This window comes from Lagenorhynchus albirostris, chromosome 3, assembly GCF_949774975.1.
Source record: "Lagenorhynchus albirostris chromosome 3, mLagAlb1.1, whole genome shotgun sequence".
Taxonomy (NCBI): Eukaryota; Metazoa; Chordata; class Mammalia; order Artiodactyla; family Delphinidae; genus Lagenorhynchus; species Lagenorhynchus albirostris.
The window spans coordinates 132,740,760-132,753,681 of NC_083097.1; the positions used below are offsets into that span (position 1 = coordinate 132,740,760).

Genomic DNA, 12,922 nt, shown 5'->3' on the forward strand with positions numbered 1-12,922 from the left:
TCTCCACTGTACCATACAGCCCTAATCACAAGTCAGGTTCTCCTAACGACAGCTATGTACCAACAGTGGCAAATGATGGATGGGTGTGAGTAAATGTAAGACTAGGGAACATATCAGAGCAGAGTACTACCTTCATCACATACAGGTGAGTCTATAAAAACACGTGTGGAGCAACATGTAGAGTATAATCTCATTTCTGCTCCTCCCTCAGCACAAAAACAGCAGCCTGGTGTGCTTCTGTGTGATTGTGCCGATGAGTATCTACGTGCGTGCTCTCACACGCAGAGAAAAGGTCCATGGCAGGCTCACCAACTGTTCACAGGGGACTCTCCTTGTGGGTGGGAGACTTTCATTCTTTCACTCATTATATTCTGGTATTGCTACATGTTTTACAATGAGCACGTACTGCTTTTGCAATTTAAAAAAGCACAAGCTAGAAAAAACTAGTGGCTGCCATTTACTGGGTATGGAGTACAAACCAGGCACTATGCTGACCCCCTGACGGGCACCATCTCATTTCATCCTCCCAGCGGCTCTACGGTGTGGGACTCTTATTATACCCCAGATAGGGAAACTGAGGCTTGAAGAGGACGTACGGTTAGTAAATGGCGAGTCAGGATCTGAACCAGGACCCTCCAACATGAAAGCCGCATTGAGGTTAGCCCTACGATGTCACTCTATTCCACCTGCACTCAACAGAGAAAAGTGTGTGTGTCCCCCATGGGAATGTCATCCGTTTATCCCGAGTTGCTTCACAGCAGAAAAAGGGTGCCAGCTGCTGTGCTATGGAACTAAGGCACCTTGGGGTGTCTGCTGCCTGAGCTGAAGGCCCATTTGCTGTGCCCCTCTCTCCTGGCCTAACCCCCATGTTCCTCCATCCTCACCATGCTTGGCTATCTCTCCATGTGTGAATTCCATTAGAGGCCTGCTCACTGCTATTTTGGGCCATGCATTAGCACATGGGCTTTGATTAGACGAGAGAAGGCCAGACACTTCAGGATGATGAAAAAGAAATTAGAAATGTCCTCTCCCTCCCCTCAGAGTCCCAGAAGCCCTTGTCCACAGCTCCTAGGAGGCCTGAGAATCCAATATATGAGGAGACGTACGTGGGGGCAAGGGGAGGGAATGGAAACCCCCATAACCTATTAGGACCTTTGAACCCGGCTGTTCTTGCTCCTTGGAACTGTCATCTCCCCGCTGTCCACGTGGCTCACTTCCTCGCCTCCTTCAGGTCTGGACTCAAATATCAATTCACCACCAAGGCCTGCTCTGGCCGCCGTTCCCAGCACCTCCCTCCTGAACCCCTGCTCTCCAGAGCCCTTATGTTCCTTTTGTTTCTGCCACAGCAGTTGTCACTGGACATACTACACATTCACTTGTGTATTTATTGTTCCCCTCCACCGAAATATAAGATCCAGGAAGGCAGAACTGTTTTATTCACAACTATATCTGCAGTACCTGCACTGGTGCCTGGAATGCTACAGATGCATCCAAGAGGGAAAAGATAAATGAATCAACTGAGGAAGCTGAGAACCAGAGCCTGAGGATCACTTAGCACAGGGCCTAGTTTCCCCCTCAAATATCATGGGATTATAAAAACTTTATAATTTTGATAAAATGTGAAAAATCAGAAAAGCAGCACCACCACCCCCCAAGCTGTTTTGAATCCAGACTTGCACGCACCATGAATGAGAGGGCTTTGGGAAGTAAACACACTAGGAAGTCATGTGCAGTTGGAGTTCCGCTTGCTAACACATGTTCAAAAACAAAAAGCCCAATTTAGACGAAAATAGCAGGAAGCCATCCCCAGGGATACCTGGTGAGGTCATATTGCTTGGCTCTGCTGCTTCCACTTTTGTCAAGTCTCCTGCCTGCTGCCAATTCAAGGACGCCAGGAATCACATCCAGGCCACTGCTGATCACTGGGAAACAAAAGAGCTCCAGGCAACAGACAACAGAACCCCATCTCCGGGCTCTCCCCTGGAACCTCAGTGTGGGACCGTAAAACATCACAATAGTAGTCAACTACTTACTGTGTTCTCTGTAAGCACTTTGTGTACATCACTGTACTCAACCCTCACAACCACCCATATGAGGCTGGTGTTACTAGTCTCATTTTATAAGTGGGGACACTGAGATTCTAAAAGACGCAGCAATATGCCCCAGGTTACTCGGCTAGTAAGTTGAAACTGGGTTTCTGTGACTCCAGATCCAAGAACACAAATGATCCTCATTTCACCTCTCTCGTTTACTTGCTGTGTGGCCTTAGGCAAGTGCCTATCCTTCCCTGAGTTGAAGTTTCTGCTTCCATGCATAAGACTGCTGCACTCAGTGTTTTCTATGGCATCTTCACGCTCTAACTTCCTATGACCTCTTGCAAAGAGTCCAAAATACGAAGGAAGGATGAGTCCTGGGATCCCTGCTTGGCCAGTCCAACTCCAAAGGATTTGCCCATGACACTAACCCCATCACGTAGGCAGCCCAGGGGAAGCTGAGGGGTCAAATGCCCCAGTTGGTGGCAGAATAGGACAGATTAGACGGAGGTGGCAATAGGGAACAACAGACTAGAGCTAGAGGGTTAGGGCCATGAGAAACTGAAGAAGGCCCCTGAGAGAGACTAAAAACAGACCCTCTGGGGGCCTTTCCTGCAAGACCAAAGGAAGACAATGCAAGGAGAAATCCCAGGCAGATTTCTGGGCCTGCACCCTCTGCAGACACAGCCAGCTGGGTCTATTCCAGGGAAATGGGACAAAAGGAACACATTCTTGGGCTGGTTTTACTCCAGGAGTAAGGTAGGAGGAAAGTAGCAAAAATGATTGAGATGCCCATCTTTCTGGCTTCCCGAAGGCCACCACATTCTGGAGGCAGAGGAAAGACTTGGATGAAGCCCGTTACTGCACAGGCTGCTTAAGTCATACTTTTACTGCACTTCCGACACCACTCATCCTCCTCTGCGAGTGTCCAAAAAGCCCAAATTTGGAATAATTTATATTCTTGCTTTCCACCCAAGCTTAGCAGTCATTCCCATCCTCCTGGATATGGGAAGGTCCCTATCCATCGCTTTCTTGGCAGGGATGCGTGTGATTACTCATCTGCTTCCAAGGGACTCCGGAGGCTGCCAAGAGGAGACAGGCAGTTCTGAGAGCCATGCAGCCTTATCTGCAAGGTCTGTGCGGCAGAATGTAAGTGGGACTGTTGGTGGGGAAATATCAGAAGCCCTCAGAGGACCCCGGCCAAGTAAGGAGAGCTCTCCAGTGGCCAGAGCAGATTGGGAATGGCCAAAGAATGGGCAAAAGACACAGCCGTGCCTTATGTCTATTCACCTGCTCAATAACGTGAATCAAGATACAGCTGCACTTGATGGCAAATCCATGTGGAAATATTTCTGAGCCAGGCAGCCACCCAAGAGGAGTGAGGTTAGGAAGATGGAGGAACCAGCCCGATGAAGCCAGGAGACTGCTGACCATATGCCCTTATTGGCAGGAGCTCAGATGCAGCTGACCCAGAATGGACAGAGCAGCCAGGGTGTGAGCATCAAATCCCAGAACACTCCACCTTGCCTCTCTCCTTTCTGCTGTTTTCCTCTAATCTCCTTCACTTCCTGCTGTGCGCTGTGCTGGAGCTAGTAAGACAGCTGCCAAAGTCCTCCAGCCCATCCCTCCCTTCATGTCTCCCACATACACACACTCACACACACTCACGTGCAGTGAATTATAAGAGGCCCCAGAAATACAGCCTGAGGAAATTCAAGGAAGACGTTAAACAGTCCACTAATTTCACAGCAAGTCAAGAGACTGTGGAAATGCTGGCTCTGTAAGATGCTCCCCACAAAGGAACCCTAGCTTGAGAGCTTGGGTCACTTCGCTAACTGTTTCCTTCCAAAACAGCGGCACCTGCGTCCGGCACTGACATGCAAGTGGGTTGTTTCATTTCAGACAAAGGAGAAGTCCACTTACTCATTCTTCTCCAGGTCCAGGATCAGTTCTCGCCCCTCAGCCATCACCCTGAGCTCAGCTTTGAGTGGATGCTAAAAGCAACAACAAAAGAATGTCAGTTCCTAAAAGCAGCGGACGAGGCTACCAGGAAGGGGGCGCACGATCTAGCACAGGGCTCTGACCTGGATCCACAGGAAGTGGATCGACAAAAAAGGCTCAATCTCATTTCCAGCCCAAACATGAAATATCTTCACTCCCAGAAGGACCCAATTCCCCTCCCCCATCTGCATTCTCCTCAAAGACAAAGGAGAGAAACTCCAAGCCGAAATGTGGTTGTAAGCGCCTGCATGCAGGCCTGGTAAAGGCAAACCCTGAAAAACACGATCTTGGAAGACAAATTCTGAGTGGAGTTAGATCTGGCTTCAAGTGCTGGCTCCGACACTATAGTTGTGAATCGGGCACATTACCGAACCTCCCTACAACTCAGTTTCCTCATTTATAAAACAGAGGAGTAAGAGTCAACTTTATGGGGATCTTGTAAAGACTAAGTGACATGGTAAATGTAAAGAATTTATTACAGTGCTTGGCATACAGGAAGCCCGTTACATGTTGGCTGTTATCTAAAGTACCAGGGAAAGCCTCTTCATCATGGTCTCGTATTTTATTTTATATTGGCTCTCAGTTTGGATACCCCTCAATCATCTCAGAGGAGACAACTAGAAGAACCTCCTACTAAGGTTTTAAAGGTCTGAAAGATACATTTTACACACAGGAGAAAATTTGCTGAGGGCCGAAGTAGCTACACACCCAGAATAGACCATTTAAAGTATCATACAAATGGCCAATAAGCATAAAAAACATGTTCAGCATCACTGGTAACTTTCCCTCACCCAAAAAGATTTTTTTAAGATATCTTTTAAAAAATCAAAGCAACACAGATTTTTTTTAAACCATAAATCACAATGCAGTGGAGTATACTATAGAATGGGCACTCTCACACCCTACCAGTGAGAATTTCAACCAATACTGGCTCACCGGAAAATAATCTGTCAGTATGGACCAAGAGTTTAAAAATGTTTAGGCCCTCTAACTCAGAAATAGAAGATTCTATCTGAAGGGAACAAATGGAAACACAGGCAATGGTATATACACAAGGATGCTCATTACTTATAATAATGACTAATGAAATAGAACCTAATGTCCAAAAATAGGAGAATGGTTAAATAACTGATAATCCATTCACATGACAAAACATTACACAGTCACTAAAAATGATGACTTTCAATAATTTTTAAATTATCAAGAAAGTACATATGATAATGATTAAGCACAAAGGTTTAAAACATAACATTGTATGTTTTATTCATTCACACTTTTGTAAAGGGACTAGAGAGAAATAAACCAGAAGGTTACCATAGTTACTTCTCAGCAGTGAGAACATGAGTTAATTCTATTTTCTTTTGTGCATTTTTCCATGTTTTTATAATGGCTTTATATATATATATATATATATTTTTTTTTTTTTGGACTGCGTTGGGTCTTCACTGCTGCACACAGGCTTTCTCTAGTTACGGTGAGTGGGGGTTACTCTTCATTGCAGTGCACGAGCTTCTCACTGCGATGGCTTCTCTTGTTGTGGAGCTCTAGGCACGTGGGCTTCAGTAGCTGTGGCGTGAGGGCTCAGTAGTTGTGGCTCGCGGGCTCTGGAGCGCAGGCTTGGTAGTTGTGACGCACAGGCTTAGCTGCTCCACAGCATGTGGGACCTTCCTGGACCAGGGCTCGAACCTGTGTCCACTGCACTGGAAGGCGGATTCTTAACTACTGCCCAGCAGGGAAGCCCAAGCTTCTACCCCTTTTAAGGTTGACCTCAAAGCTTAGTTCTGGCATGTATGAGAAAGTGGGTCACCTGCTTTGCCACCTCTGGTTGGCGCCTGCCTCTTCCAAGCACGTTTCTCTTCTTATCAACTTCAAACTCCACTTCCCATTAGGGTCCTGGGCATCCCTGAAACTTTTGTGCCACTGAGGGCTCTGATGAGATCTGAACATTGTGATCTAGGATGCTTATGCAACTCTGTCCTTTGTTATTTTTTGCTAATTTATCCTACTCACTTCTCTTAACAAGGGACATTTCAAAAACATGGGGAGAGGAAGCTAGGGGGATGTTTACCCAATAACTTTCACTAAGAAATTCACTTCTCTGTTTCTGATGCCTATTTCGATTCAGCTCCACCAATACCTATTTCTGGTCGCTGGTCCTTTGCCACTTCACTCTGGGGGGGTCTGGAGCAAGGGGCCTGCCCAATCACATTAAGCATCAGAGACACAGTCCCAAGTGGGCATTTGAGGAAAAGCGCACAGCAACAGAGCTGTATCAATCCCTTATCCAAGAGGTAGGTGGCCAAGAGTCCACACAAAAAAATGAAAGTTGACACAGATCAAAGCACTTTCACTTCTCCCCCAAAGAGACACAAGCTGCAACATGAGTATGAACATTTATTTTTAAGTGGGTAATCCAAAAGTACTTCTCTAGTCTGGAAGATGCTCAGACACTGATATTTAAGATATGATGTTTCCAGGGGACATTTCAAGCAAAACAATGAAATAGCACTGTAAGGATTTATGTAGCTTCCCTGTCCAGATTCACTCAGTTTTTGTCTTGCAACTCCACTCTGTGCTAGGAAGGGGCAACATCACCTCTCCCAGGAAGTGTAGGAGCTGACCCACTGCTTATACTTCCCCAGGGCAGGGTTAAAATGCCTTTCTCTTTTGAGCTAGATTACACAGATCTTCAGCTCCACAGGGTATTGGAAATCTGTCCTATATATCTGTACCCCCCTTAAGACATAGTACAATATTTAGCATATAGTGTTCAACTAACGTTTGATGAATGAAGTAATTACAAAATGAAAATAAGATGCCTGAGTGAGACCTACCTCTCCCTCTCTTGACATTCATTCATTTGTTCTTCAACAAATATTTATGGTGCCAGGCACGGTGCTAACTATTCCTACAAAATACAATGACCCAGATTCTGGGCAGACAATGGCTGGGAACAAAGACAGGATCTGAGCTCCACTTTGTTTCTCAGGCCCTTCCTGAGGATGCCCAGCATCCCACATCTGGAGGGAACAGAGAGGCGTCTATAAAAGTATCAGATCCATTCCTCGGACAGTAATGGATAGGTTGGAATATCCAAGATCTTAATTTTTAAAAATAACCTTCTCTAGGACGGCCATCCATTAATTTGTCTAGACTTTTCCTGAAGCTATTTTCAGTCTCTCCTACTTTTTGATGAAATGAACGCCATACATTTATTGTCTTTAGGATAAAACATCATTTGCTTTCATTTGTCCTAATATTTCTGCTGTAAATTCCCTTATTAAATCCAAACTGGAGCATTTTGGGACATGTCTGTATTACTCTAGGCATAACTTCATGTATTCTGGGCATTTCTACTCTCCATTTACCTTTCCAGACTCAAGGACCACAAGTCTGAAATCTTTCCTGACACAGCTCTCTCCTCTCTCTGCTACCGTAATCTGGCTCTTATATGTTGCCCAATAAATCACTGACCATTTGAACCCAAAGGGCTCTTGTTAACTACCCCTCCTCTCCAGCCCTCTTCCTTCTTATCCCATCTAAGCCCTATTTTATAAATGAGGAAACTGAGTTCAGAAAGTGAAAGGTCCAGTAGCTGGTTACTGACATGCAGCAATCACATCTTCCTTTCCAGTTCTTTCTTGTCTCACTTGAGCTATAAGAACCAGAACCAAAGACTATCCTAGATGCACAGATCCTTCCTGCAAGAACAGGATAATGTTTTCTGTCTTATTCCCAATCCCCTTTATAAAGCCTGTGCATTCTGCTGGTGTCATGGCCCAAGGAGCCTACTGAATTTTAAGATTATTGGATTTGAAGACAGATTCCTCAGTACAAGGTCTCTACCCTGCGTCTTATTTTAAAAATAGTTTGGGTTATCATTTTTCTCTCCAAGTATATTATCTCATCAATAAAGTGAAGCAGGGACTTCCCTGGCGGTCCAGTGGTGAAGACTCCGCACTCCCAATGCAGGGGGCACGGGTTCGATCCCTGGTCAGGGAACTAAGATCCCGCATGCCTCACAGTGTGGCCAATAAATAAATAAATAAATGAAGTGAAACACATATTATGCAGAGCAAAAACTAATGACAAAATTTAATCAATCCCAGCTGAGAGTCGGTGATTTTTGTGACACATATTTGCACTTAGCTTATGTCAGCATTAACGTGGATTTTCATTTCCTCAACTACTTGCATTTAGAAGTGTTTCTAGTAGGTTGTCACACAACGAAGGAAAGCCCCATCTGGGATTTCCAAAACTGGAACACAGAGCAGAAAGAGTGGGCCAGAAACGGAACTAGTGGTGATAACTGGGCTTCCAGGAAAGTTGAGTAGGTGACCTCAAGCCTCACAAAATGGAGTTGTCAGCTTCTGCCTGTGAAAATGAGATTCTTTGTCTTACCTTTTCCCTCAAGGGGCTTTCTGCAGTCTTCCACTGAGGTATTATTAGTTCATGCTGTGGCTGGGGGCTGCCTTCCCCACTTCCTCCTGCCAACACAGGAAGCACACCATTGGAATCCCAGACCTCTGCACCCTAGCTAAGCCAGGCATGCACTGCCAACCGGAAAGACCCATATTGGGTTGTCAGGAGACCTGATGGATTCCAGGCTCTTGGCACTCACTATGGGTCAGGCACTCTGCTAGGTGCTGATAATACAGTGGTTGGTCTGTGTATACTTCACAAAGTTTATCTTCTAGAGATGGGAAGCAGACAACACAAATATTCTCCAATGGTACCAGAGGGTCATGAAATAAAGAGACCCTGAAGAGGAGGTACCTATTTTAGAGAGGATGATCAGCAAGGATGGCATTTAATTGAGACCTGAGGGACCAGAAAGTTGCAAAGATCTAGGGGACGGGTGTCCCAGGGAGACAGGTCAGCAAGAGCAGAAATGGCCTTGGCCTGTTTAAGGAACAAGCAGAAGTTAGAGGTAGCTAGAACGTAGCAAACGAGAGGGGAAATTGGTAGATATGGTCAGCAAGACAGCCATGGGTCTGATATCACAGAGGGCATGGAAAGTGTCTGGATTTTATTATAAATAGACTTGGAAGGCACTGGAGGGTTTAGACACAGAGCAATATGATCTGTATTTGGTTTTTAAAAGATCTTTCTGCCGCTGGGTGGAGATGGAGAGGGTGGAGGTGGGGGAGGGAGGCAGGAGTGCAAGTAGAAGCAGGAAGGCAAGGCTGGAGACTTGCAGGAGCCCTAGTGAGAGTTGCTGGTGGCTCAGACTAGAATGACATCAGTAAAGAGGAATGAAGTGTTTGGATTCTGGGTATATCTGAAGGCAAGCCCCTGGGTATTATTTCCATTGAGTTTCAGTTTTCTCATCTGTAAAATGAAGACAATGATACCCACCTGCCCATCTCACAGCATTACTAGGAAGAGTTACTGTGAAAGTGCTTCCCAATCCGCAAAGCATCATCACGTTAACCTGAGCTTCCTAAGGGCAAGTTTGCTTTTTCATATCACTTTCTACTTTCCAAATGATTCTCACCACCCAGTTCTCTGTACTCAAGACAACCCTGGGAGCTAGGTAGGAGGATTCCTATTTTTCAAGAAAGGTGAATTGAAATCTGTTTGAGGAGACTTGTTCCAGGCAGGGCAGACCTCAAACATTGGTCGCAGGCAATCTTAATAAAGTGGTAATTGCTCAAGACCTAGGCAAATTAGTCTCCGTAAGAATAGGCCAAATCCACAGGACTCCTGGGGTTGAAGTGAGGACTCCAAAATTTCTTCTTTCTAAACCAACCACATCAATCACATAGCATACAATGAGTGACACAGAAGATGGCCATAGTTGTTCTGTTAGACTGGCCCAATTATGAGTGATTAACTTTCCTTTGAGATTACTGATATGATGTGTTCTCAATCAAAATAGAACCTAAAAAATAACCTCATTAGAGTAGAATTAGTTTCATCATATTAGTAAAAATGAGAAGCAATTCATTCATTTACTCATTACATATTTTCTGAGCGCTTAACTGTATGCCGAATACTATGCTAGGTGCTTGATATTCACTGGGGAATCAGGCATAGTTTCTGATCTAGTGGCTCTGATCAATCTAGATTCTCTGCAACAAAAAGGAATTATGCTATTCAATGGAACATTCAAAGGAATGAAATGATCTTTATGATTGCAAAAATTATTGAAAGCTAGGCTCAATAACAGGAACACAGTACATCTTAAGAAAAACTATTCAAACCTTGGAAATAAGGCAAAAAGAGCAAGCAGGATGTCCTTTCAATGTCACATTTGGAGCATTGTTTAATGGGCCTTCCCACATATTAGTGAATTATCTAGAGGAATGTACCTTTGTTTGACTTTTTTGTTTCCTATTAATTAAAGGCTATACTCTGTGAAATTATCTGTTAACTGTAGCTTTCAGTCTGGTAGAGATGCAAATGACTTCAGTATAGTAGAAAGATAACTAAGAATTATGGTTGTTTGGCCCCATGGAGCACTGACCACTTGTGTATCTGTCCCAGCACAGGATTTCAACATTCTTTCTCCAATGCTTGTATCACTCCTGTTCCTCTAATGCTTTGAACTAGCTTTACCATTCTATTCACTGCCTCATTAATGAATCAAATCAATCTTTGCCAACCTTTCATCCTATATTTGTATAAGAGTCATGTTTTTAACTTTTTGAAAATTATACTTCTGCGATTTCTTGAAGGAATTTATAGTCATTGAAACCATGTTTTTGGAGAATGTAACGATGTGGCAAATGCTCATAATGTGAAGTGGCTTATGCAAGACACAAAACAGTACCTATGGTATGGCTCCAATTTTACCAAAATATATTTATAGGCACACACACAAAGACTGGAGAAAAGAGGAGAGACTAGGAAAGCAGCGGAAAGAAAAGCCAAAAGCAGAAAAACCGAGGAAAAGGAGAGAGGGAGGCAAGCCAGGGAGGGACCGACTGTTTTCTGCCTGCTCCGGGTCTCCCGCATCTCCACCACCTCCCCTGGCGCACAACGTGGGAACAAAGCCGGGGCTCCCGGCCTGGGGGCCGGCGGGGGCGCTGCCCCGAGGAGTTGCGGGGGGCGACTCCCAGCTGCCCAGCTCCCCCAACCCACCCACCTCCAAAGCCCCCCGTCCCCCGCCCCGCTACTTACTTCTGGTCCACCCCGGCAGGGCGAGCGCCAGCAGGCAGAGCTGGGCAGCGCCCACGCCCCGGGGCATGGTGGCAGCTGGCCCCTCGCGCACTCTGCGTTCACCAGCACGCGGCCATGCCAGCACCCTAACCAGGCCGCGGCGCTTCTGGAACCCACAGTCGCCCCGCAGCTCCCAGCCCTGCTCCCAGCCATTGGCCGGGACGCTCCGCCCCCGGCTCCGCGGAGGAGGGGCGGGAGGAGCCAGGGGCGGAACCAGCGCGACCCCTGGGAGCCAGGCGAGGTGGGGGCGGGGGGCGGTGTTCGGCGGTGCTCAGGTGCTGGCGATCAGGGGAGGGCGAGTCCGAGCCGGAGGAAGGGTAGGGATTCACTGTGGGCGTGGCCTGAGGAGGGTCGGGGGCTTGGGTTTGTAGGAATTAAGCTGGACCCCTCTGGGGACAGCGGCCCATTTCCTCTGTCCCGCACTGGGCTAGACGCCTTGGGTGACACTCAGAGGCTACTCACCCAGCACCGTCCTCTAGAGGCCGCCACGCTTGGACGCAGGTTCTGAAAGAGTTAACCTGGCACAGAGAACTAAGTGCTATATGGAATTGTTTTCTTAGCAGGACACAAATCAGGGATCCTTTCCTTCTGACTGGGAGGAACGGGGTGGTGAAAAGAGGATTCCCAGAGGAGAAGACGTCTGAGTTCAGGAGGAGGCGAAATGGAGCACCAGGCAGAAAACGCGAGACAAACAGACTAGGGCGGGAAAGTCCATGGGCTGTACTGGGGAAAAACTGGAATTTGGGATGGTTAGGATTTAGGGCTTTGGAGGGAACGGAGGGAGATGAGACTTGAAAATAATAATAATGACTGTCACTTACTGAGGGTTTACTGTTTGCTAGAAAAAGAAAATAATAACTAAGACTGATAGAGCGCTTCCTAAGTGCCAGACACTGTCTTCAGCACTTTACATGTCAACTTATTTAATTAATCAATCTAGGAAAAGAACTACCTTTTATTGTCCTTTAATATGTGCTGGGGACTCTCTATACATCATCTCTTTTCATTAGCCCAATGATCCCCTGGGGTAAGTACTAAGAGTTTCCTGGTTTAGAGATAGAAAACCAAACCTGAGAGGCTAAGTAATTTGCCCAAGGTCACACAGCTAAAGTCAGAGTCTGGATTCAAGTCCACATCTGAATAACTCCAGAGCCTCTTACAGCACACCTTATTTTACAGATGGGTAAACTGATAATCAGAAAAAACTGCCTTGCCTAAGATCCCTTAGCAAGTTTTGGCAAAGCCTGTTTCTAAAGCCTCAGACCTCTTGTCATCTATTCCTTTCACTGAGTCTCCTTCTTCAAACCCAGGTTTGTACAGTTAAACAAGATGCTGTGTTTGGGGAAGGAAAAGGCACTCCTGAAGATTAGTAGGTATGTCTGTTGAAACCACTGGACATACATAAAAGACACTGCTCTTGCCATTGATGTATTTAGAGGCTGTATTATTCTGTTCAAGCTGTCATGACAAAAAACACAGACTGGATGGCTTAAACAACAGAAAGTTATTTTTTCACAGTTCTGAGATTAAGGTGTTGGCTTGGTTGGTTTCATACAAGGCCTCTCTTCCTGGCTTGTAGAAGGCATTCTTGCTGTGGCCTCACATGGCCTCTTCTCTGCTTGTGTGAAGAAAGCAAGCTCTGCTGTCTTCCTCTTCTTAAGGACACTAATTCCATCAGACAGAGCCCCACTCTTACGATCTCATTTAATTTTTATTACCTCTTT

The 12,922-nt window shown here is 45.9% G+C and overlaps 1 protein-coding gene across 1 annotated transcript in view; it reads right to left on the reverse strand.

Moving 5' to 3' along the window:
- The window catches only part of ADAM19 (ADAM metallopeptidase domain 19), an 88,671-nt gene extending 77,397 nt beyond the window's left edge, over nt 1–11,274 (reverse strand). Inside the window, exons 1-3 of the mRNA XM_060144122.1 lie at nt 11,160–11,274; nt 8,436–8,521; nt 3,957–4,027 (exon numbers count right to left, since the gene is read on the reverse strand). Of these exons, the coding sequence (XP_060000105.1) occupies nt 3,957–4,027; nt 8,436–8,521; nt 11,160–11,226 (224 nt within the window). The 5' untranslated portion in view covers nt 11,227–11,274. The remainder of the gene's footprint in view (nt 1–3,956; nt 4,028–8,435; nt 8,522–11,159) is intronic.
- Between the last annotated feature and the right edge of the window lie 1,648 nt (nt 11,275–12,922).